The 27,822-nt window shown below is 32.3% G+C and overlaps 1 protein-coding gene across 2 annotated transcripts; it reads right to left on the reverse strand.

Annotated features, from left to right (window-relative positions):
- Positions 1-329: 329 nt before the first annotated feature.
- On the reverse strand, positions 330-27,367 carry LOC148614222 (ribosomal protein S6 kinase alpha-3-like). Of its 2 annotated transcripts, XM_088588155.1 has the most exons (21): positions 27,210-27,367; positions 26,549-26,584; positions 25,130-25,249; positions 22,948-23,029; positions 22,112-22,192; positions 18,765-18,844; positions 17,051-17,157; positions 16,481-16,661; positions 16,111-16,181; positions 15,803-15,891; positions 14,299-14,466; positions 13,400-13,533; positions 12,425-12,475; positions 11,056-11,130; positions 10,340-10,429; positions 9,828-9,986; positions 9,230-9,391; positions 3,286-3,362; positions 2,133-2,250; positions 1,353-1,487; positions 330-618 (listed from the first exon to the last, which is right to left on the reverse strand). In XM_088588155.1, exons 1-21 carry the CDS (start codon positions 27,267-27,269, stop codon positions 493-495), a joined length of 2,202 nt encoding a protein of 733 aa, XP_088444281.1. In that variant the 5' UTR covers positions 27,270-27,367; the 3' UTR covers positions 330-492. The 2 variants fall into 2 exon arrangements, with proteins under 2 accessions (XP_088444281.1, XP_088444282.1); XM_088588156.1 differs by lacking the exons at positions 330-618; positions 1,353-1,487; positions 2,133-2,250; positions 3,286-3,362 and adding an exon at positions 7,626-7,694 and having other exon boundaries at positions 27,210-27,359.
- Between the last annotated feature and the right edge of the window lie 455 nt (positions 27,368-27,822).

Genomic DNA, 27,822 nt, shown 5'->3' on the forward strand with positions numbered 1-27,822 from the left:
CAGCTACTTAAAATGAATGTGGAGTTTAATTGCAATCTAATGACTTATGGGGCAGGCAAAAAGATCTCAAACTTTGACACAGACAAACATGTTCAGAAACAATATATCTTCTGTATAAAGTCTTCTCAAAAGCCATTTGTTTTTACCTTTTCATGTAAATAAAATGTTAACTTTTAAAAATTCAATATACATGAACTTCTTCAGCTGTTTGAACTCATTAAGTGTTAAAATTACCTCCCTTACTGACCTAATTTTCTATAACCATTGGGATTGAAAAGGTGACAAAATAAGTTTTACTGTAGAACCCATTTATAAAACAACAACTAACATGAAATAAGAGATTTATTATTACAAAGAATATATTATCTGCTGAATATCTTTCCTCTGTATGTTTGTATAACAAATGAAAAATTGATAACATGAATTAAGTTAGTACATAATTGATGTGAGAGAAAATCTATAACAATGAAATAGACGTCCCGGAAGACATGTTCATACAGCTGTTGAACTGTTGGCCCTGTTTTTACCTCGTCTCTGCGCCAGGCGAGAGGCTCCAACGGGCTCCAGTACAGGCTTTGGCTGGTTGTTCAGGGCATTGAACATAGCTCTTACCTCACCCTGAAAGGAGATTATAGATGTTAATATAGCATTACATCATCCAAGATTTGGAAAATAATGAGTAGAAAAACTAGACTGAGATGCCCCACACACCACATGGACATAACTGTTCGGCCACACACTCAAAGTAGGACTACCCTAGAAACAGAGACAAATAATGCCCCTATAGATGAAATATTTGTCTATTGACACTATCTGGCAACACAAGATATAAACAACTTTTCACGGAGATGCTATGTAGATTTTTTTTATCAATCCTCCATAAGCATATGATCTGCATGATGAAGATCACATATACTTTTAAAGTACTGTTATTCATGGGGTACCAATTATCGTGGGTTGGCCAAACCACAAAATTTGGTTACCAAAGAAAAGATTTCCATTGATGTTTATACTGTAAACCTAAAAACCATGAAATCAAGAATTCATGGACTTGTGTTTCTTCTCAAATCCATGAAAATAAAAGTACTTTCACAACAGATGAAAATATTTTTAAAAAGTTTTATGCTTAAAAAATAAGATTGGTTTTACCATGTTGACTTTGATCAAATATCATCATTAAATGTTGACATATCACACAATTGCAAGGGTTTTCAAATCCAATTTTTCAACAACAAAAAAATTAAAGCTTCCAACTATGGCTATATACATTTAACTCAATAATGTTAATATCAAATTTATTGTGAATATAAATTTTCTGTTGTATCATTTTTTCCTTAACATTCCATTCTTACCTTCAGATGAGGTACATTTAGCATGAGTTGTCTGTCTGACAGTTCTTCCCGCTGAGCAATCCATGGATGATTGAGCACTTGTGTGGCAGACAAACGCCGTGCTGGATCTACATGCAACATTTTTTGTACTAGATCCTGAAAAAAAATAACAAAAAATTAATTGTTGTGAAGTGACCATAACAAAATATCATATAAAATACCATAAGAAACTAGAAAACTGGGAGCAAAGGTGATACTCCCTGCTCCCTTCCCCAGAAGACTTATAGGAAACCCTATTAGTGAACATTCAGTTGTAAAAAAACAAAATAAGATGTCCACAGTGGCATCCTTGGATAAAAAATCTGTGAAAGTTTCATCAAACTTCATTCTCTGTTATCAGAGGAGTTGTGGATTAGAAGATGATCACTCTTGGTCAACCAATGAGAAAATCTATGTTTTGTATCAGGAAACCACATAAGTCATTCAGATGGGAAAAGAAAATAAGGTGCACAATGGCTTCATATAATAAAGAATCTGTGAAAGTTTCATCACATTTCATTCAGTGGTTTCAGAGGAGTTGGGAATTAGAACTGGGGACTAATAAACAGACAAGCATATATGGTTTAATCTACAGAAATGCTTTAAAAAAATAAATTTTCATTCAATTACAGTGGTTTTCTTCACTACGACATTACAGTATTTAAATAATTTTTTGATATGCAAGCTTTAGCTAGCACGTCAAATTATATTTGTAATTTCCTAAAACTTGCAATGTTTAGATTTTAAAGGTGGTCACTGTACCTTGGCTGCATCAGAAACACTGTCCCAGTTCCCTCCATTCAGTTTGAACTTGCCAACACCAATTCGAGACAATATATCATTTGGTGTGTCATTTGGACCATTAGCAAATGGAGTGTGCCTAAAATATAAATGATACTTATTTAAGGCATATAATTAATGCAAAACTTTTTGTTAGAATTGTTTGTACATGTATAATCTGAGAATGTGCAGTTTCTATTTATATAGAAGTATTTGTAAATTGATACATCTCTAGCATGGTATAATTGAAATATTAGAGATGGTGGGTAAATGAAACAACCATTGACACGGAAACCCGTCTATCATTCAGTATTTTAACACAATAGACAATAATATTCATCCTAAAAAAAGCCTTATCTCCCAAGTAATCAAGCATCATTTTTAGTTGGACTCTTTTTTTTAAGACTAAATTGATACTAAACAATAAACTGTTATCACAGACATGCCTTGCCTGACTAAATGGTTGCAATAATTAATATTTGACCTGGCATGAGTATTTCAAGTTGAACTGACCAAATCAGAAAACTTAACATTATAACCTCTAACAGAAATTTGAAAGTCAATCAACAATGACTGCAGAGGCATAAGCATAAAACAGAAAAAAAATTGTGATATGATGTAATATAACTGCATGCCAAATACAATTAATATAGCAGTGATTCATGTTTAACTGACATAATCTGAAAATTAAACATTAAAATCATAAAAAAATTAAAAAATGAAGTCAATAGACCATGACTGCAGGGGTATTTGCACCAAAAATATGTAAAATTGTGATATAGTGGTGCTAATATAACTGCACAACCCATTATGATAGACCCAGCATAAAACTGACCTAATCAGAAAACTCTAAATAAAATCTGGACATGGATGCTGACACCAGAAAAGCAATACCTTAGTCTCGCCTTCTGTGACTTTAGTCACAGGCGAGACAAAAAAATTATTTAATTGTGAATGTACTAGATCAGTAGCTTCACTTGCTTATTTTCATTGATAAATCTAGCAAGTTGGTGAAGAAGCAAACATTTCTTTGTTAAATACTTTTGTAAGTATAAAGATGGGAATACACTAAATATAATAGTCAGTTCTTGAAGCTTTTCCCTCACCACTTTGGATATTTCTAGTTATTACTAACCCAGCCAACATAGTATACAACAGTACCCCTAAACTCCAAATATCACAGGCGGCATCATATCCTTGTCTCTTTAATACCTGTAATGAAACATTGTTATTGTTGAACAGCTTTAACAATATACTTTAAATATCCAAAGATATTGATAAGTAATCAATCTTTTTGAATATTTTCTTAACCCAAATAGTGAAGTATGCATCAATGTATTATTTTTTGTCAGCCAAATCTTTCTGCCTGAAAGTTTCCAAAGTCATTCAAGACAAACGGAAATATGGCATTTTGTTATGTTATAAATACATAGAGAATGAATAAGGTGGATAGTTGAGGAGAATACACAAATACTTGATTAAAAAGGAATTGAGGAAATATAAACAGTGAAGGAAAGAAAAAAAATGTAACACAACACCAAGTCTGAGAGTCAGTAATGGTATCATAATTTGTTCTTTAGGCACACTACATTTACCAATAGTTTTCACATGGCTAGAAAAAGCCAACACCAGCTAACCACTATCAACTAACAGATTATCATTAAATCTGATTCTAGCATGCTGTCAACATGAATAATAACAAGATTTCATTGGTAACTTAGTTCGTTCCTCGCACGTTAAAGAACCCTACTGTGGTATTCTCTCAGAGTAGGAACCACAGGGCTCCGCCACAGGAGGCTAAATTGCCCGACCCTACCCATCTCTCCCTATTAACAGTGGCAATCAAAATTTGTCGACCCCATTGCCCTTGTGTCCCATCCCTTTTTCATTTCATCTTTATTTCATGTTCATTGTCTGAATATAGCTGAAATATTGCTGCTCGGACGTTAAACTCCAACAAACAAACGGTAACTTAGTTAAAAACAAGGGCATACATGGTAAAACAAGTGGTATGGTGAAAAAAGGGGATGGCTTACTAACTGGAAAACTACATTTTAGAATTTACTGATAATTAAACTTAATCTGTATTTTATGGTACTAAACAACTATACGAGTTCATAAACAAGAGGCTCCTAGGAGCCTGAATTGCTCACCTTGTTGAATTTTGCCTTTCAAAGGCAATGAATTTAACAAGAAGTTGTCCAACAATATTGACTCGAGAAGTCTTTGGTAGGACTTATCACAAGATCTTTTCAACAATTTAAGGTTTCTTTTAATCTATCATAGTTTTCAAGATATTGACTGAAAACTATTAAAAAAAAGTCATTTTTCCCCCTTAAAAGGCAAAAACTCATACAAGGAGTCTGAAGACTTTTGTAGTCCTAAATAATATGGATCATTTCAGCTATTGAAAGAATTTGGATAAACAGTTTTGGAGATGTATGTGAAAAACTACTGTCTGACCCCTATGTTCTATTTTAAGTAACGACTGCAATGTTTCTGACGGATCAAAAACCTCCACATCAGTTCTATTCAAGATACAATAAGGAAATTTGTACCAAGTTTGGTTTCAATTGATCAAATACTGTCAGAAGAGAAGATTTTTGAAATAAATAACATTAAAAATAGCAAAAATCGTTGAAAAAAGGCAATATCTCCAACATGACTCAACAGTTTAAAACCAAAATTTGACCAGAGATAGATCTCATCATGCAGCACTCTTTTATCCATGTCAGAATTTAGCTAAACCTAATGGTTTAGGAGATATATGTGAAAAACTACTGTCTGACCCCTATGTTCTATTTTTAGTAATGGTGGCCATGTTTTTCGACAAATCGAAAATCCCCACATCAGTTCTCTGCAGTATACCCCAATGAACACTCATACCAAGATTGGTTTCAATTGGTCAAGTAGTGTCAGAGGAGAAGATTTTTGAAAGAAATAACATTAAAAATAGCAAAAATCGTTGAAAAAGAGCAATAACTCCCAACATGGCATAACGGATTAAATCCAAAATTTGAACAGAGATAGATCTTATCATGCTTAATACTAACCCTGTCAGAATTTAGCTAAACCTAACGGTTTAGGAGATGTATGTAAAAAACTACTGTCTGACGCCTATGTTCTATTTTTAGTAATGGTGGCCATGTTTTTCGACGAATCAAAAGTCCCCATGCCAGTTCTCTGCAAAATACCCCAAGGAACATTCATACAAAGTTTGGTTCTAATTAGTCAAGTAGTTTCAGAGGAGAAGAGTTTTGTATAATTGTTAACAATGACGACGACGGACGCCAAGTGAGCTAAAAATGTAATAATCCATTCTAAAGTTATCATCTGGATATTGTTGGGGATGGACAGACTGACGGATGAACATGCAATTTTTCTGAAAGTATCACATAATACCTAAAAATCAGGAATTGGTGCACTTAAAATAAAATCATATGACACTAATTAGAAATCAGACATGCAAATGGAAATTGACACGATTTACAGCAGCATTACTTTATTGTCCTCACCCTGGTTATCTCCCCTATACAATATATATTAAGTTAGATTAACCAATGTTCAGAAATAGATTTTTAGAAAGACATCAACAGAAATATTCTCTTTCCTAAACAGTCGCCAATTTTAATAGAGAAAATCTAATTGGTCTCTAACTTCAGATGTAGAACACACATCTTTCAAATTAGGACTCTGAAACAAATAAATGTGCGTTTAATTTCTATTATTTTTATGTCAAATGAAAGTCTTGCATTACTGCTTAACTTCTGATTAACTATAACACATAACTATTAAAAAATCTCACATTCATATAAATTTAGTAACATAGATTGTGAATTTTTGTAGAACATGGAAGTCAGACTGTCCACCTGGTACCTATTTGGTTGAAGATGCAACCCTTTACCACAGAAAACACAATGGTTTAGCAATAGAAGAGTCCATCAGATCACTAGAAATAATATTCACAATAGGATCCACACTTGTATATTGCACTCAGCTGTTTCCCAGAGATGTAAAGTATGGAACATGAAATCTACAACTTATTTTGATGCTTAGTGGTTGGATTTATTGACATAAATGTTTCAGCTTGAAGAGTAACTAAAGGAATTATGGCAATTTGATTTAAACAGATACCACTTTAAATACAACTCTTTATAGGCTTCTGATTGACTTAAAAAAAAGCTTACTAAGTAGAAATCTGTCCTACGTTATTTATTTGTGTTTACACAGTCTTTCAAGTTCAATAGTTGTTTTTCATATTCGCGGAATTCAAGCCATTTTAGCAAGTTTTTCAAAGGAACATAACCCACCAACCCCCAACAACCTGGTTGCCGGTCTCATTGGGGAAAGGGAAAACTGTAAACATTTTTCTTGGAAACTTAAACTATTTTTACTTTGGTAGATACCTGAATGGTTTGAAATAAGTTATTTAAAAGTATCCAAGTATTTACCATGGCTCTCATAAAATGACTATTTGAATTTAAAGTCCACTGCTGTCCAATGCTCCAACTTGACAGTAAACCAGTCTGACAGATGACAAATTTGTAGTAAGTTACCCACCCCCCCCCCACACCTTTGGTTGAAATCTTAAAAAAGGAAGCCAAAGTCAGGAATATGAAAAAGGACTATTAACTGTCAATTATGATATCTTAACTTTTAAGTTTAACCTTTCCACTAGTTATTCAAACTTAAAAGAATGGACCAAAGTATTGCACATTTGTTCAGAGATAATGAAGTGGGACACATTGCCTATGACTGGTATAATGTAATTTAAATCACCCTCCAGCTTTACTAGTCTTGTATTGAGAAAGGTACCACTTCCATTCAAATTGTAATATCCTAACTGCATGTGTTCGTCCAAGTCCTTAGTATGGAGTTCATATATATATATTTGACAGTGTTACCTTGTTAACCTGTCCCTATTGACTATTAGTTGAATCAGCATTTTAGAAATATATTATATACATTACAGGATTCTAAAATTGGCAAGTTTAATATAGTTTAGGGAATAAAAGAACAATGTCCCATGCTCCAACCCATCTCAGTTTTTGAAAGTAAAAAGGGCATAGTTTAAAGGGCATTAATGCCACAAAACAATATTTGGTGATATTTTTTACCTTGTCCACGAAATTTATGGGAGTAACTTTTAACATAAATTTCATCTGAATCCTTTTAAACAAAGTTTGATGTACAGAGGGATGATCTAGCATTTCTTAGTCCTTGATTTCAGTTGCAACCTTAAACAAAAATTTATACTTGTAACTTTTGCAGGTTAAATTCCATTATGGGAAAGTTACCCTTAATTTTTATGCCAATATTTCCAAGCAAAAGCAGAAAATTTCTTAAATAGTAGACCACTTGAACATGTCTCCCTTATGTAAGTAACCATACTATAAATCTGCCAAGAGAAGCATCCAAACAGCAGATTTCATGATCCAATACTGGAATAAATAAGTGTATATCACACTTCAACAACCAGGTGTTTCTAATCTAAACTACAGGTAAATCTCTTACCCTGGTGGTAAGTAATGCCACACTTCCCTTCTAAAACATTTTGTTTCATATTACTGTATGTGTTAGTCCAATTAAAGTAAACTGCCCACATGTCACATACTTTTGCAGCCACTAGCCTTATTTGAAATTTGTGAAAAATTATGTAATGGTATATGCCAATAAAATGTGATATACATTTCTTAACATGAACAATATTTCTGGTCTGAGACATAGGGCTAGAGGCTAAAGGCTTAGACTGTTAAAGAAAAAATCTCTCAAACCAAAATAGTATCATGATGGAAGCCATATTAGTACAATATACAAGTCAGAATCTTGAAACATAACAAAAATAAAAACATGTATATTCATTGTTATCTTCTTCTTGTTCTTGGAATCTAGAAAACATGTGCATAAAAACATCCACCATGAATTAAGCGAGACATAAAAACTTGGTAACGTCAAGGTGCAAAATAAAACTCGAATATAATAAGGTATCTAGTAGGTACGTGGGGGGGGGGGGGGTTCACAGGCTCTTTGAGTAAGAATGAAAAAAAAAGACGCTTTGATGCAACTTGATTAGATTTGCATTATTTCTTAGATCACTTGTTGTCTGTTGCTAGCTAGGAAGGTTGGGATAGGGTGGGGTAATGGTATCCAGTTCAATTTTTCTTCCAAACTGACTACAGTCAAAAGCGCTGTAAAACCCAGATTAATTGAATTTTTACCATTTTCACTCATATTGACCACTGGTAAAAGCATCAGAAAACCAACATTCAAGCAATTAAAATAAAGAACATTTACAAGTAACAACACTTTCAATTTTGTGTCAATCTATTCCTATTAAAAATGATGGGATGAAGTTGATTATACTGTTAAATCAAGTTAAATCCATGCTTTCCAACAGAAGGAGTGTGTAATTATACTAAAACTACATGTAGCTGTTCTTATGGATTCACTGGTGATGTTACACAAAGGTTTCATTAAGAACCGGCTACTGTAATATTGTAGACTGTTCAAAAAGTGGAAATAGACAGTTTAAAATCACAATGGGCCCATTCCCCCTTTGATACAAGTTGAAGGTGTAGACGATCCATTTTCTCTAATAAGCCTGTTCACTGAAAAGATAATGAAAGCCCTGACCAATGATGTATGAATGACACTAACAAACCCTATCATTTCACAGAAACTACCATTATTATGGTATATGACAGACCTCTTCTGATTGGTTTTAGAAGCAAAACACTTGCAACACAGTTAGGTACAACCTGGGAAATTTTATGTCACATAAATACATGTACTGATACAATTCACATCTGGGCGGCTGAATAGATCAACACAAACAAACATTACATGAGTATACTGTGAATGTCCTTTTTTACTTTGTGCAAATTTTAATAGACTCAAAATTTCGTAAGTCCACAATTTAGATTTGTTTCATTTCATAACAGCATGTCCAGATAAATTTCCTGTGTAATTTGATTTCTTAAACAGTACAAATGAACAAAAGGGCTCTCACTAATATCTAAACCATTTATAAATGTAACAAAGTCTTTAGGTAATGACTGAACTCGCAACAAAAGACCAACCTCAGGAGCAACAAAGTTTGCAGTATAGCATGGCGTCATCAATAATCCATTCTCTGCCCTCAGTTGTTTTGCAAATCCAAAATCACAAATTCTGAGACTATCTGGTGAACCACTTGTGTCAGCATACAATATATTTGATGGTTTCAGATCTCTGTGTACAACCTATGGAAATCAATTAAAAAAATATATAAAAAAACCCTGAAAATTTGGTACATTATATTAATTATGTTAAAATTAAAGCATGCACAGTTAACAAGTAATTACTAATAAAATAGGACAATAGGCAGAAACATATATCACAGACTTAAACACTGCTGAAAGAGTCTTTGTAAAAACAGAAAATTCAATATTGTCATTTCATTATTTAACCTGCCAAGTTATGGTATAATTTGGTGCAGAAATGATAACTATTTCATATCCAAATCACCACATTTGAAAAATATATCATATGAAGGAAGATAACCCTGTCAAAAAACAGAAAAAAAAAAGGAATTTTCTTTTCAACAATTCTCTGAAAAAAAAAAATCAAAATGTTTATCCATTAGCTGCATAACAATAAAGTCTCCAGCAAAAAAAAAATGGCCACACTACTACTTACCCCATTAGAGTGTAGATATTCAACTGTTTTTGATACGACCTGCAAAACAGCACTGGCTTCTCTCTCTGAGAAAAACTTTTGACGGAGAATCTTATCCAGAAGCTCTCCCCCCTGCATTAGTTCTGTTACCATATAGACTTTGTTCCCATTATCAAACACCTACAAAAATATTTCAATCCACACCTTACATGGTATTTTTAAAATTTAAGAAAAAAGCATTGATATCTGTTTTGGATTATGAATCCAGTAAAAGTGAGGCATTATATAATAATGAAAAGAAATACCAACAAATTGATGAGGTTTTGAAACTTATAACAATTAAATATGAAGCAGAAGAAAATAAGGTCTGATGACTTGACACAGATTAACTTAATGGAGTAATCTTTCAATTTGAAAAAAAAAAAAACTGATTAACTTAGATTAATGGGAAAGAATCAAATTTTACATAGTAAACAAATGATATTAATTTATCAATCTAAGACAAGTACTGATCATTTCAATACAAAACTTACATCTCTTAAACGTATAATGTTAGGATAATGTCCAAAACGTAATAAAATTTCAACCTCCTCAGAAGGATCCCGCTTTTCTTTTTCCATGATCTAAAATCAAAAGATATAACATAAATACCAAGACTTACTGCATTCATAAATTCATGGACATACATGTCCTTAGGGCTATTCCAGAAATAAATAGGCCGCGTGTGTGTTCGGGAGGCACTGTTTACTTGACCCAACCATACATACAATTTTATTTTCTTTCATTGTTAAGGCTAATTATTTTAAATAACAACCACCTATCTAATGTTAATAAAGGTACCTCTCAACTCCCTCACAATTAACTCTGGAATAACCTTTAGAATGATGAGCAGTTACCTTCACTGTGATGTAATTTCTACAGTGAATATGCTGAATACACATTACTTTAATTCCACTTCCAACATAAGAATAAGGTAAAAAAATAATAATATGTCTGTTACCCTATCTATTCTTGTTCTTGTGCCTACCCTAGACAATTTATGGCCAATTCTACTCAGTATCTCCATTAACTCAATGTAAAACTTTTTTTTTTTAAATAAAATAATTTACCTATCTACATACCGTATTTTTTTCTTACTGGTAAAAGGACAGAAGACTATTACTTCTTTGGCCTAATAACACACTCCTAATTTTCTAAGTACAACTATAAATCATAAGTATAATTTTTTGAACAAGTTATTTATCATTACCTTAACAGCAAAACTTGAACCAGTCAATTTATGAATGCATCTCTTACACACTGAATATGATCCAATGCCTATATCCTGTAAAAGACAACAGATATACTGACAAACAATCAAATAAAAAGACAACTGAAGACCTTTAAAAAATCCAATGACCCTGCAGCTTGATTAACATGTCAGATCCCAGGTCTATAGTGGGTCAAAATGACTACAAAATCTGGAAACAAGGAGTTCTTCAAATAGATTTTTAAATGTCATTACTTGTCACCCAAAATTGACATCCGATTACAAACCAATTTTTTTCAAATTATTCTCAATGCCCTTAAACCAAAATCTACCCAAAACACTTTCCTAAGTCCCCATATGCCAAATTTACTTCCCAAAACCTACAGGAGGAGGTATCTTAAAAAAACCCAAATCACTGACTACATAAATATTTGCTTTTTATTCACTTAATTTTCTCTTCATGAGCCTGACCCACATAAAGACGTAGGTTTTCTGTGTTCTTTTCCAAAATAAGACTTGTTTCTTTAGTGTTTTGTTGTTCTAAGATTTTTGTATCATTATTGGTTCAATATTTTTATAGCAGACACAATTGTTTTTCATTACAGAGAAAACATAAAATTAAATTCATTGTCTCAAAAATACATAAGCTTGTGTTGATGCTGATAAAGACCATACAGCGTAGTTGTACTAGACGGACTCATCACTTACTATATGAACAATATAAGGACTCGCCACTTACAACAAGACCACAAATATTTTACTGATGATTAAATCTTGCATTTGCAGGAAATAACACTTGACTTATATAATACTTTATTATAAAATACAAATCATTACATTCAAGTTTTATCAGTACTTAAGTATCAGTCCATATAAAAATCAGACAGGAGGTGATTCATGCAAGTCAAAACCAACCAAATTAATTGTATTTTCCATTGCAGAAACAGTTACTGACTACATAACCAGTAGTTGTTTGTCATTTTTCAGTTGCATTTTTGGATAAAAATCATTTATTTATTATATATATAGATAATTATTGTATAAATATATATTATAGACTATTATATAGATTAAATTATTTATATAGATTTTATATGAATTTGACACTTTGTAAGAGTTATAATACCAAATTTTATTTCATGTTTGATTTCAGTGGAAGGTAAATATATGGTTATCTCAGAAATAGAGATCATAATACACAAAGGATTATCATTATGTAATCATGTCTTTTCAGACAGAAAAAACATTGTTTGTACAGTGGGTTGTTACACACCATGATTCACTTCCTACATAGGAACTCTCTGAATTTAATATTGATTGGTACATAATAAAGTACAACAATATCATTATGATCTATATATTTACAAACCTCTTTCATTTCATATTCATCAGAAAATGAATTGGCCTTTACACCAGGTAACTACAACAAAAAATTAAAATGCCTCATTAACAGCATAAAATCATATCTTCCTAAAAATTTGAAAGGTAACTGAACACAAAGCCACGCAAAATTCAATGATTTTTTTTCTTATGCTTTAATTTTTTTCCATGATGCTCTCAGATAAAAGTATTAAGATTCTCTTTCTCTACTTTATTGGCTCTTTTTCATCAACCACAAAATCAGAATACTTTTAATAGGGATTGTTTTACGATGTCTACAAATGAAGTGGAAATTGGAAAAATCAAAAGTAAATATACAGTAAAAAAGAATTGTAACAGTAAAATATGGATTTGAAATAACAAAATTCCGCTAAAGAGCGGAAAAAAAAAATCATGTCTGTTTGAGAAAGTACTCATTTTTATGTAAAAGTTGTAAAGTTTTCATCTGGAATCTTTGATGTAAGAATTAATCTGCATGAAAATATCGAATTAAGCGACACTATCCCAACATATATCAGAAAATACAGCCGTAACAACCACACATGAAAAAAACATGTCTTGATGGTAATTGATACTCTATAATCCCCCCAAATTTCTGATATCAAAACCCCATCTATATAATTTATTCGAAGATGTTTCTAATTATTTATCTGATTAAACAAAATGTTTTCTGACAGTTTACGGGTAGCTAATAGAAGTATAAACTGGCATAACTTTTATCAATTCCAATAACCTGTTTAAAATTAGAAAATATTTTTTAGAATCTAATTTCAAATGAAATCCAGTAGAAATTAAGAGTGGATTTATCGCAAAACTTTTAGTTTTGGTTAATTTGAAATATGGACTTGTATACCAATCAATGTTAATGATGTCACAGTATTAAAGCAGGTTATACAAAATAATCTGAATTGCCAAAAGTGAACCAACCAATCAGAAGGCTTTTTACAATCAGTAGTAAACTTACACTTTTAAGACTGATCTGATTACTCAGTAATGGGTTTTTGACCTCTCTGTTGTCATCTAACAGGGCTGGGGCAACAAAACTGAACCCTCTAAATAACTCATGGGCTGTGGCTGATGGAGGAATACCTGGGGAATCTGTTTACAGAAACAAAATAAAACTTGATACACAAGTCATTAATATATCTAAAATGGGAATTACTGCATATTCTTAACTTAGTATACATAAATGTTCAACTTTTATTTACGATATATGACAATTCTAAATCTTTATATAAATCATCAGTTAATATATAATCTTCCAATTTTCAGTGGTATAACTGTTACATAAAATTCAAATAACTCATAAAAAGTAAAATCATATTTTCTTCTTTAATTTAAATTTATATGTTAAAGACATAATTACATATTTCAGGGGTCAAGATAAACTTTTTGAGGCAAGTAGCCACCTGGGCTACTAAACTATGAAATCAATTAGCCCAGAAAAAAAGATGGTATCAGATTTTTTCGGACAAAATTTTGGTACGTAAAAATATTTGTTTTACGAAATACCGGATGCAGAAATCAATAAGCAATTCTAAATAAGAAACCGACATGGGTTATGAACGATTTTCATATTATTAGAATTGGTTACTGATGAAATTTAACTCGGATGCTACGTTTCTGATTAAATGGTAACCAATTAAAACTCTGACCGCAACTTGTTTACAATGATTTTTTTTTGCAATTCGCCAGCTAGGCTACTAAAATAGAAAAAATAGTTGCCCAGGCACATTTCTGGTCGCCACTGGCAAGTGGGAAACTATTAATCTTTTCCCCTGTATTGGAAGATAATTAAAATAATATGGCAACACTATTTAAGAAGTTAACATTATCAATTGCTAAGTTGTCATAAAGACAAACCTTTGGGTGTGCGTGAAGTGAATTCTTGATCAAAGTAAAATGCCTCATCAGTCTGTACAACTGCTGGCTTGAAGGGTGGGTTCAATTGTTTTTTATACAATTTATCAAAATCTATTGTGGAGAAAAATGGCTGCTTCTTGATATCTTCTATACCATTTGGACCTGTGCCTGTTAAAGAAAGAAAATTTTTATCAATTCAGTAACTATACTAAGTAAAGGATCAGCAAATCATTTCATTGAAATTGTTCATTGTGAGGAAAAAGGTGAGTTTTTGACATGAAAGTGACATTAAATATTGAGAACTAATTCATTTTTCTGGATAGGTACAAAATGGGAAACAAACAATATTTTCATTTTGTCCATACATAACACATACAGTAGATTCCGCTTAATTGCATAGCCTATTTGCCAGTAAAAGTTATGCAAATAACCGGGCTATGCTTATAACCGAAATTACGATTTTACCGGAAGTGTGAGTTCAGGTAAGACGACGATACTGTGGATCAACCAGGGATATCACTGTTCAACATTTCTGATCTGGTATTTAATTGTTATAGACCTTCACATTGTATTGTTCTTTTATCAATAAATAATAATATATATTGTGTTTATCTTGTTTGTTGACCTTCTTTATGTCGTGTGTATTTTTAAGTAAAACCACATGTTTCTCATCTATAAATAGTCAAGTAATTTCCTGACCTTTCTATGAAAGAAAATCCTGTATTTCATATTTCAGCCAGGATTCAGTGTAATATTCATCAATGTTTGCAGTTTCTGGGCTTTTGAAATGGTCTGTGTATTTTTATTCCTCTGTTCAATCACCATTGTACACTGATAGTTGTGTATTATACGTGTCATTGACCTCAATATATTCCTATGAAGTGTGGATAGTATGGGGCACCTTAGGGTAGTTGAATTTCATTAGACATTGTACTGAATGAATGATGACTTTTAATTTTCGGTTGATATTTATGCCTAGTAACCCAAGTTCACTAAAAACTGTTCAGCTCATTAAAGAAAATTAAATTTACATTGATAATCATTTGTAGTCGGAATAATTTAAATAAGGACAAAAAATACCCCAAGCCGCATCATAAGGTGATGTTTGGCATGTCGTCAGAAGTCATTGTTGACCTAGGTGCTTGTTTATTTTAATGCAATTAGAAATCATTTAAATTGTCTTTTATGTCCATTATGTTTTTAATCCATTATTAACACCTCCTGATTGATGATAACCTAGTTTTTACAACAATAAATATGATTGACATATTCATGACCCGAAGGCTTAAAATAGAATTTGGGAAACCCTGTCTTTACCTTGATGAGGCAAAATTCTCTATGCAATAAACCGAAATGCACCTGCAAGGCCTATGCAAATAAGCGACTTTTTCCCTAATAAAATAATAGGAAATGGTTTTGTGCAGGAGAAAATTATGCTAATAACCGAAATACGCAATAAAGCGATATGCGATTAAGTGGAGTCGACTGTATTGTCTATACTTACCTAATCTGTTTGCTGGATTTCTTTTGAATAAACACCGTAGTAAACCTTGAGCTTCAGGGCTCAAAAATTGAGGCATTCCTAGTTTGGCTCTGAAATTAGGTTTTGAAAACATTAAAGAAAAAATCACTTTAAAAATATACACACACAAAAAAAAGAGAGATGAATACCAAAAAATATAATATGTAGTCAAATATACTTTCATGTCCCTAATTTGACTTGTGGAATAATGGACAAGGTGATTGCAGTCGAGCTTTAAGAGTTGGGATATAAAACTCAATTTTTTTCTATATATCTTGTTATCTACTTACTTTAAAATCTGTGTCATTGTTTCTTTTCTATTACCTCCCTGGAATGGCAGAGCACCGGTCAACATTTCAAACTGAAATCAAACAAAATTTTATTTAATACACAACAATAGCATATTTTTATTTGAAAATATAGGTTCATTCGAAGTGGCAATATTGATTTTATAAGCTTATCTTAATGTTATAATTACATAACAAATGGCTATACAGTACATGCTGTTGTGTTTATAATGGCATGTCACACAAACTTACATGATGATTGCAAGTAAACAACTGCACAAATGCAGATTCTTAAAAAATCTTGATTTAACAAAGCTGAAGAAAAATCAGGTCTGAATAGATTACTTATATATGTCTATGCTAGGCCACTAACCATCAAAACACCATATGACCACCAATCTGCAGCTGTTCCATGCCCCTTCCTGTTAACTACTTCAGGTGCCATGTATTCTACTGTTCCACAAAACGAGTAAGTTTTCTTCTCATCAAAAACAGATTCTTTACTCAATCCAAAGTCAGTAAGTTTGATATGGCCATCAGAATCCAGAAGTATACTGTAATAAGTCATCAAATGTTACATTTCTATCTCTAACACATCATACATGGCAATATAGTTTCAGACATTAACCCAGCCTATCATTACTCAGCTGAGAAAGAGAGAGCAAAATTGCAGATATAATCATAGTTCAAAATTCCTATTATTTCATGTGAAGACGTACATGCATAGTGCTTAACCTTCCTATAAAATTTCAAGTAAGTCCCTTGAAGGGTTATCAGGAGAAGTTGCCCTTAAAAGAAATGTGGACGGACAGACAGATTTCTATATACCTATCCCAAACTTTGTTTTGTGGGGGTGTAACAAACAACAATCATCAATAACTTATAGTCAGACATGTAAGTTTTTTTTAATTATATTTTTGGAATCGTAACCCACATGACTTACTTTTCTGGTTTTAAATCACGATACACAATACCAATAGAATGTAAATGATCCAATGCTAGAGCAAGCTCTGCTAAATAAAACTTAACATCTTCCTCAGTAAACATCACCTGTAAAGATTAAGGGAACTTTCAAATTTTGTTGACTTTATAAGGTAAAACTTGTTTGTTTTTCATATGACATTCCTTGGAGAAATAACAACCAAAAATAAAATGTTTTTATTTTGACAAAATTTTCATTTTTTTTTTTAACTACAAACAAAAAATTTTTAAAATTAATTTTCGTTGGTAGCTATTAAACTGATGTCAATCACATGTTGTGATTAAAACAATTATTTGGTACATTAATACAGTTAATCATTATTTGTTTATAGACACTGACATAATCCAGGTGTAAATCACACCTGGGGTTGCTCTGTTGTATTTGATGGGACCATATTGTGACTCCGCCTTGACAAAAGTCGAGGAGATACACTTTTACTAGAGTTAACACTTGCAATGTGACGAGTGCAGCTGGCTGAGCAGAATCCTTCCATAGTACCTGATGTCACAGCAAATTTTTAGTGGTAGTTCATATTGCAAATGCTTTTGTCTTTTTTGTGATGTCTATTTTTTCTTATCTTCAGTTTTAATATGTAGTTGTATTTTATTCTATTTACTACATTGTTCATGTAGATCATCTCTTCTTTCATGTTTTCACATTGACTAACTTCATATCTTTTGTTGTTGTCTTGTATATATACAAATTTTGACAAAATTAAATTTAGAACACCTGACATTTGTCAGATTTTATCACTTGCAGCACGATGGGTATTGCTGGTAGAGCAGGATATGATAAAATTTCAATGCATCTGACGTCATTCATTGGGAGTAAATTTTCAAATGCTGTCTTTTTTCCTTTCATTTTCATGTTTCCACATTTAGGCCATGCACTTGGATTTAGATGTCTCTGACATGTCCTTCTTTTTTTCACATTTCAAAGAACTAGACCAGGTTTCATAAAAAATCTCCAATTGAGATTTTCCTCAAATCCTTCCTCAACTCAAATTCTGACTCATCAGACCACTTGAAATTGAAGATTTGAGAAAAATCTCAACTCAAGATTTTTTTTTATGAAACCCTGAATCAATATATCATGAGAAGCTATGGCAATATATATTCTAATTGGAATAAATAGATTACCACAAAATGAAGAACATGTAAAGAATTTGTTTTGTACCTCTCATGTAGTGAATTTGATTACATATCTCTCATGTAGATAATTTGTTTCCAAACCACTCATGCAGAGAATTTGTTTACATACCACTCATGCAGAGAATTCGTTTACATACCTCTCATATGGAGAATTTATTTACATACCGCTCATGCAGAGAAATATTTACATACCTCTCATGTAGAGAATTTATTTACATACCTCACATATGGAGAATTTATTTACATACCTCTCATGTAGAGAATTTATTTACATACCTCACATATGGAGAATTTATTTACATACATCTCATGTAGAGACTTTATTTACATACCTCTCCTGTAGAGAATTTATTTACATACCTCTCATGTAGAGAATTCGCCTACATACCTCTCAGGCAGGGAATTCCTTTACATACCTCTCCTGTAGAGAATTTATTTACATACCTCTCATGTAGAGAATTCCCCTACATACCCCTCAGGCAGAGAATTCCTTTACATACCTCTCATGTAAAAAATTTACATACCTCTTTGGATAATCTTGTAAACAGATCACCACCTCTCAAAAACTCTAAGATCAGATAAAGTTTTCCCTCTGTCTGAAATGCTGAAATATAATAAAATGCTCCATTACATAGCTTGATATGACCACAAACATCAAAACCTAAACAATAGGAGCAAATTAAGACACTTTGTCTCAAGTTGGCCCCCATCTTTTGATTTGGATTGAATACTTATCACCACATAGTTTTCTAATAAACCATATAGACAGAAATTTGCATGATTTTCCTAATTTTTACTACAATCCTGAGGTTTGGGAAATCATGAAATTAAAAGCTTGCAAAATTTGTCAAGATATTTTTTCATAAAATTTTCATTCCATTAAATCTAAAGATGTGCAAAATAAAGACCCAGCACATATAATTACCCAATTCATAGAGTAAATCACAAACATTGGCACCTGTGAAAATTACCCACTATACAGTAATAGACCATAAAAAAGGTATTTTTTATTTAAGTAAACAGGTGTAAAGTAGGTATATTTAGTATTACCTTACACATAAGCTTATCTATATAAGACTATAAAAAACATTAAGAATAAAATATATTGCTATAAAAGGAATTTAAAAATGAGAAGTCCCGTCCTTTATGAATTAACTACGGTAAAATACAGATTAGTTACAGGACACTGTTAACTTTTTAATACAGGCCTGATCCACAATCAAAAACTCTACTCTAATTTGTCAAACTATTTTCCAATCAAACAATTTATGCCATGCTGAATTATTCCCTTTAAAACATTATAAGCAATTCATTGAAAATCAGTATGAATGTTTCGTTTCATGGAAATTTCACACAGGTCGATTTCAATCACTAAATGGTTGGGATTTTAAAATACAAAAAAAAAAAGAATCCTTTTATTGTAAAATAACAATTAGATCTTTCAAATAATATTCAAGATTATATTATGACAGGGGTTGCTCTGGCTTCCAAAATTCTGTTGCCAGAAAAATTGCCAGTGGCCATTTTTTTGCCAGTGTTCAGAAATTAGAGCCAAAAATGGGTGCCAAAAAATTATTATATATATATATTTTTAAATATGACAGTATTAAGTCCACTGATAAATTATCTTTGTCAGTTCATCAAAATAACCTCTCAATTCATGACATATTCTATCATTTCAAAGTATTTAGACACTTCCTGATGGGATAATCATTGTTAATTGGATTTAGTTTATTCTGTTATTAGGTAAGTCTGTTTCTGAATGTACAAATGTATCATACGGTTAAACAGGGCAGTGAAGCTTGCGTCACCAGAAACCATGTGCACACGGCCATAATTGTGTTTACTATTGACCAGATTATGTGAGTTTTGATTGGCTCAATAATATACACTATACTCAGCGACATTTGTTTCTCCAAAACTCAAGTCCGACCTGAGTTAAACTCAGTGTTACACCGACATATTGAGTGTTTACCACACAGATTCCACCTACCCAACACCGACCGTTTGTATATTGCAATAGTCGTAAAATTCAATGAGGCATAACAGGGAATTCATTATAAGATATGATGTATATTGTGTTTCTGTCTCTAAGGTAATTTGGAGCACTCCAGTTAAGATGAAAAATTAGTCATGTCATAAAAAATTCGGCGTCATCTTTTTTTTTTTTTTTGTACATGTTTATTATTTTTGGGTGTGTTGTTTTTTTCACAGTTACATCTAATGAGTGGGAGATATCATGTAGAAATATTACTTTGTATTTTTATCAAGTAATAATGCAATCTTTTGATATTTTAATTTTGTACTTGTAAATTGATAATTACTATTTATAAATATAAATAAAACACTCGAAAATATTGATTTTTGTAATTTGATTCGAGTGACGCTGGAACGACTTTTCTAGAAATAAAAGAAACTAATTACAGGTCCCAAGATAATGTGTACATGAGAATTGTAATGTGGAAGCCATTAATCAGGACTCAGAACATTGCCAGTAATAATTATATAAGTTACAAGACATTGTCCAAATGAGGATGAGACATGTCTTCTGCCGGTCGTTTTCAGCCTCTAAAATGCTTCAAGTTAACTCTGAGAATTTTTTTTATATAAAGTATGTTTCAAATGCAACCTATATATGTCTTTATTTTAATTATAAGTTTTGTTAAACGGTTTCGAACTTTCATTGATGCCAAATGATTTTTATTCCCGTATAAAAATAATCCCTTGACAAACCTTGCACATATATAGTTTTCAATTCTTAGAAATTTTGTTTACAATGTCTCCCTGTGTGTCTGGTCATCTCATGGACTGCTATCAATTATAATTACTCAATACATGACAGTCATGAAGTATGTATCAACGATAAATGTCTTTTTTTTATGATTTTCGTGTTATATTTGTCAATCTTTAATACCACTTGCTAATCATCTCAACCGCTGTTTTATTGTGCCGACAGCTTGGATTAAAGCTGGACAAATCGACTAGTATTGACTTCGGCGATTGGATTAAGAATTTTCACATGTCCAGCCGGCTCCCTTGTTGTGATTTTCTGGGGTCCTACATGAATTTTGGAGGTCAGTGACCTGGGAGCTCAGGTACTAATGTCCATATTGTCGGCGAAGATCAATTACATTAACTTCATCGTGCTGGGTGATTTTTCACCCAGGTTGGTGGTTCTCCATTAACAATTAACAACTGGAATATATGATGTCTCAGCTGGGTGGGTGTAACACTCACATTTGACCGTGAAATAATCCGACAGACACCGAAACACAAGTCGCTGATTGTAGTGTACATGTATTTATATTTGATTGACACCTCCCATGAGGATATTGTGAGTCATGGTCACCTGGTCTAATTATCTTTTGCTTATGGTAAATTAACTCTGACCAGGAGTTAACACAATTGTTTAATTGGATAGAATATCCGCTGCTGATAAACTTCCAGTCAATTTTAATATACAAAACCTAAGCGCCAAGAAAATCGTGAACAGGTTATTTTTATCGCAACAGAAAATAAAAAAATCACAAATTGCGACATTGGTGAAGCCCAGCACAATCTCTGTATGAAAGACTAGGGACTATGAATAATGAAGTTGACAATACAGTCATTACACAACCGCAAAATTTATGCCATAACATTATGTTTTTTCTTAATCAACCCTTTTTTATTTTATTGAAAAAACTTAAACAACATACGTTTAAAATGTTCATTTTCTACTCAATCAAAACTTATCCATTCACAGCATTGCACTGGAATAGAAGATACTTCATTACAAAACCAGTTCCTACATATTGTCCTGTAAACAAGTTATATTTAGATATGAATATAGAAAAGCTTCCATTATTAAGTTTTATAGAATAGAACTTACCATAATGTAGCCGAACAATGAATGGATGATTAACATCGGCCAATATATCTCTCTCCATTTTTGTTCTCTGTCGGTCTCGCACTGAAAATAAAGGATGAAAATGACAGTTCTACAACTCAAATTATAGTGCGTAAGCATAAACAGTTAACAAATACATTGTATTTACCTTAGAAATTTAAAAAAAAAACAAAAACAAAACAAAACAAAAAAAACAATGTTTGCAATACATCTGTCCTCCCACAGAGTTTCATTGATTAATTGTGATTGGCTTCTATAACAAAAAGATCCCCTTTGAGTAGCTTACAAAAATTAATGTCATTGGCTTCAACTATTCCATCAAATTATATAAGGCCATGGGAAAGAATATGCCTGTTTAAGGTTATCCTACCTACCGAAGCACATTTTATTGGTATTTTTTTATGAAATGCTGCTAAACTACCAATCTTAAGTTGAGCACTATTAAAGTCAAAAATTCCTCCCATTAATGTCTAAATAAAATAACTTAAAAAAATAAAATAATTTTACCTACCTACATGTACCTACCCTATTTTTTCTTTCAGTGTAACCTTAAACAGACATATATTTTTTCTTGGGCCAAAAAAATGACCAATTAAAAGTTTACAGGTTTACCACAGACCACCATTTTAGTCTTTTAAGTAGGTTATGTTATGAAGCCCATCTGCTGATCATTCCTACCAATACTCCACAGATATATAATATAGGCTTAAATGATATTCTTCCATAACAGGTTTACATGCCAACTTTGAATAACTGAAGACAATGAAAGAGGTTTCTTGGACCTCTCATACTGTATCTGTAGCTCAAAGAGTACTAACCTTTAAGTGTAGCTTTTTTCAAGACTTTCATTGCATACAATGTTCCTGAATCATTGCCTTTGATCTTCCTTACCAGAAAAACCTGAATTAAAAAGAAAAACACATGGTCAAAATATCAGTTAGAAAAATGAATGCATAGTACCTGATGGTCATCATGTTAAAATTGAAGTTGAACCAAATAGCCTAATAATGTCCAGACACATCTGACATTCGATCAGACACAAGGTGATGACTTGTCTGACCGAACGACAATTTGTCTGACCGAAAAAACTCTACTTTATTATTTTTTTCATTATTATTTTGACAATATAATGACCGCATGTTTCACATGTAAACGAGTAGCGAGACAACGGAAGGGACGATATATCAAAGGACAAAATGACGTGTAGCGAATGAACCGGAAGTTACATATTATTGTTTACAATCAAACTGATTGACTATCTCGCTAGACTGTAGACTAATTCACGAAATTAATAAAACGTTCTAGTTTTATTATTCCCAAAAATCACTTCAGTATTGAGAAAATCTTCTTTAACGTCAGAAAAAAAAATCGGACACCTGGGCCGACAAGCAACGTGTATTTACCGGACCCGGGACAATTTTACCGGACAGGTCCGACGGTCCGGCAGGTTTCAATGGGTCTGAATGTCAAGGGCACAAGATCATCAAAATTGTCACTTTAATACTGGATTTTTACTCACTTGCTTTGGCATGTCTTCTGTAATCACCTCCTTTTCTTATTTTTAGTATAATGACTATGTACTTTGACTTTGATGTCTCTTTCACATCATGTTTCAGTATTTTTTTTAAAGATATTGAGACAGATTTGGTAAGCTTTCAAAATGTGTAAACTACGGTCAATATGCCTTGTGTATGAGGCGCAGTAATAAATGTACACTTTTATTACAAAATGGAACGCCAGGGCTCATGCTACAGCTGTAACAGGACGATTTGAGCAAAATAGTCTCCCTGGTATCGCTCATTCCCCCCCTCCCCCAGCGAAGAGAAGTCAACTTAATGTTTTCAGACATCGCTCTGAAGATGAGGACAGAATCCCGTCTTTCAGCGGTATTTTGATTAGAGTTATCTTTCTTTTGATAACAAAAATGGCGCCTGTTCAAGAAAAAATTTCAAAATCTATTGAATATTCTGTTAAAAGCAAGTATTTTAATCAGCATTTCCTAACAAACTTTTGAAGCAGAATGAACATTCTTCACTCCTGCTTATGCTAATTTATGAATTGATAACTTATTGTTTATACTTTGTAATGACATTTGTTATGCTATTTCTTATTTGCCAAAAGTAAATTTATTCAAAATGATAATTCGATAAAAAACACAGTCTTAAATTTGAATTTCTTACAAATTCTATGTTTCAATGAAATATGTCTTCAGCTTGAGACATGCTTTGACTGACAGTACAATATGAGTCAATGAAGTCATCAATCTTGATTTGACAGTAATAAAATTTAAACATAATACACAAATATATTGATTTTCGTGATCAAATCATATCCAGAGACAGGATATTTGACTTAAAGTGTTATAGACAAAGTGGGGTCCGGGAAATAAATACTAGAAAAAGTGAAAGTTCCAACAGATTGTCTCTGCTCGAAATTTAAAAAAAAATGCTGCTAAAAGGTTAAAAAAATTAGATCCTACACAATTTTTTGCAAGAGGATTTGCTTTGTTCATTAATATACTTCTTTAGCTGTTATAAATTTGGAAAGAAAGGGAAGTATAGGTACATGTATTGTATCTCAACCTCATGTACCGGTATATATAATAGTCATACATTCAGTCTGCATGGTGATTGGATTTTTTCCAAAATATTTAGCTTCTTACACATGTAAATGTAGCCTAAAGAAAAAGTAACATTTAAATTATACATGTATCTCAATAAAAAAGCTTAAAAATAATGTATCATGTGTATACATGTATGTAACACCATACATCACATATAATTAGTGAAAAACCTTTGTGAATGATGTGCATACACGCAATAAACTTTTTTTCAAATAGCTTGTGCCCCTATGTACATGTACTACATCAGTTGGGTCAAAATGTCAAATACAATGTTTGGGTAAAAATGTCCAGACCTTCTGTTGATGTTTTTCTGACCTCTCTTCATTTTAATGGGATTTAAGAGGGTTTCAGTGGAAGTGGGGATTAAATGTTGTTACCTTTCCAAAAGAGCCTTGTCCAAGAACTTTGAGCAAGTCAAATGAAGAAGGATCCACCTTTTCTCCATCTTTGGTCAACTCTGTCAAACTGATATTCCTCATGTTAGGTTCGTTGTCATTCTGAGGGAAAAATAAAGAAGGCCCATTACGAGCTATTAAGATGCAACCTTGTCATCACAAGTCACATGCTTAAAAAATTGAGGGGTACATCACCTCCTCACTTTTGTTGTTATTGATGAAAAGGAAAGATATACATCTGTGATAACTGCCTGATTTATTGTGACGTCCTTAAAATACTTAGTTTTATCTACATTATAATGATTTAGAAACGAAGAGTTTATGAAAATGATGATACATATAATTATACAATAAGACTAGTTATCATAAGCTGGAATTCACCTCTGGGGCCGTATCATAATTAAATTCTAATGAACATTTTTCGATTGCAGTACAATGGTAACCCATTAAAATTTCAATATTCTTCCAAAAAAGACGAAAAAGTTGGCTTAGAAATGACTTATTACATCAAAAAAGCAAAAAGAGAGAACAGAAATATTTGATTTCAAAGTCAAATGTCACCAAATTTGGCACACAAGACATCATTATAATAATGCTACAATGTATCTTTGAACAAATAAGCACTCTGTTCAGCATTAAAGATTCCAAAATATGACCTTTAGGTCAAAGTTCAAGGTCACAGTAAGTTGAATATTAAACATGATGCATTGTCTACCACAAGCCAAATATAATAAATCTTCCTTGAAAGAAATCAAAGTTACTGCTGAGACACAATTTGTTTCATTAAAAACTCCTTAAAAAGGAAAATTTGACATTAAGTAAACTGAAGGTAAGGTTCATCAACCCTGTATTTGATTGTGAGGGAGTGAAATCCTTACCACCTACTGCCCCTACTCAATATCAGATATGATGATATTATACATCTTCTGTTTCTTTCATGTTTTCTTATATACTTTAGGTCTACAACATCTCTTCAATTAACTTTTTCCATCACATTCCATGGAAAAGACAGTGGTCCACATTTCCAACCAATCCCAGTTTTTGACAGTTAAAGGGGCATAAACAAGGGGAATTACTCTCACAATATTAGCCGATCACTGTTGATTTTTGAACATGTCCGAGAGATTCATAGTAGCAACTAATCTGTTGAAAAATGTACATGAAGGTGTCAAAGTGCTTACAAGTTGTGACACAGATGCATGGACACACAGCATTTCTTAATGTCCTGGATAGCGGAAAGGGAGCAAAAGAATTGTCACATTATCATTCAGTGCATCAATTACATGAGTTAAAGGTCTGCATTTCTAGTTCGTGGAAAAATACTGGAACATTTCAATTACACTCCGCAAAATAAAGTAAAAAACAATAATGTTACAGTCAATCTAGTATTTAATGACTTACTTCGTCGATTAACATATCTTCAGTGGAACCAGGATCCTGAAAAAAAAACAGGACCATTTAATAGAATACAATACATTAATATTAAAAAATAAAACAAAACATTTTGCAAGCATTTAGAAAGTAAAATCTTAATAAAATTAATTCAAGAACTTTGGCAACATTATTGTGTAATTTTTAAATGCTTTCTAGATCTGTGTATGCAAATTTTCGATTTTTGCACATTGAAAAAATGAGTAATCTTCATGAGTGGACGAAAACCTGTTCCTGGGAGTGGCCAGCAAACTAGATGTTAGGATCACGAGTAAATAAATGGATTGCTACTAAAAATGTGCTAGACCTTTAAGTGAGTTGAGCATTTTTTTTTTGCTCAGCAAACTTAATAAAATTCCAAGTATGGCTGGATAGTGTACTAGTTATTGGCCAAGCCCAAGATCAGGAAACCAGTTTTAAGCTCTACATTACAGAAAAAACTACCAGAAGCATGCATACATTTATGAAACGATTTTCAATGGTCATTATGGATTATATTTGAAAAGGCTACACATTGTTTACACACGAAATTAGTTTGACAGATACAATATATTCATAGTTTTGTATGGCAACGGTAGAGTGCTCCTGAATTATTTTAGTCTCTTTCACGTTTTGCACAAATTTTACTAACGTCTATGTCGTTTGCCACTTCCATGGGTTTCCATGGGTCGGCGTTTACTGCCAGTGGCATATTGTATGAGGAAAAATGTCAGAAAAATAAAATTTTCTGTGCTTGACTGTTCTCTGGATTTCCATAAAATGGCGGCTTCCGAACGGTGTCGATATTATAAATAGTCTAAATCGGAACAGAAGTCTTTCGGACCATTTGAACGTTTCAGTACAAACCTGTATTATTAACTGACAGTGGCTTAGTCCACACATTTAAATGCACTGATCAATTATTTTAACAAATCTAGAAAAAGTTGTAAAAAATGAAAAACCAAGAAGCACTGCATTTATTTCCCCACATTAGCTATCCTAATAACTGACATTGCATTGTTCTATTTTTATCGCGATTGAATCGAGATGCTTCGCATTGAGTGTGGGTGTAATGACGAAAAAAGATTATCGTATCATACTTTGTTATAGAAAAAAAAATCATCATATGTAAAAATTTCAGACCGTAAGAATTTTTTTACTGAAGATTACTTTAATAGAAACTTCTGTCTTCAGTGCGGACGTCAACGAAGACACCTCAATTCAAAGCGGACGTCGAAGAAGACATGTATTGTAAACTGACATAG

This window comes from Perna viridis, chromosome 6 (assembly GCF_037379345.1).
Source record: "Perna viridis isolate PV_CMFRI_1.1 ecotype Kerala chromosome 6, ASM3737934v1, whole genome shotgun sequence".
NCBI lineage: Eukaryota > Metazoa > Mollusca > Bivalvia > Mytilida > Mytilidae > Perna > Perna viridis.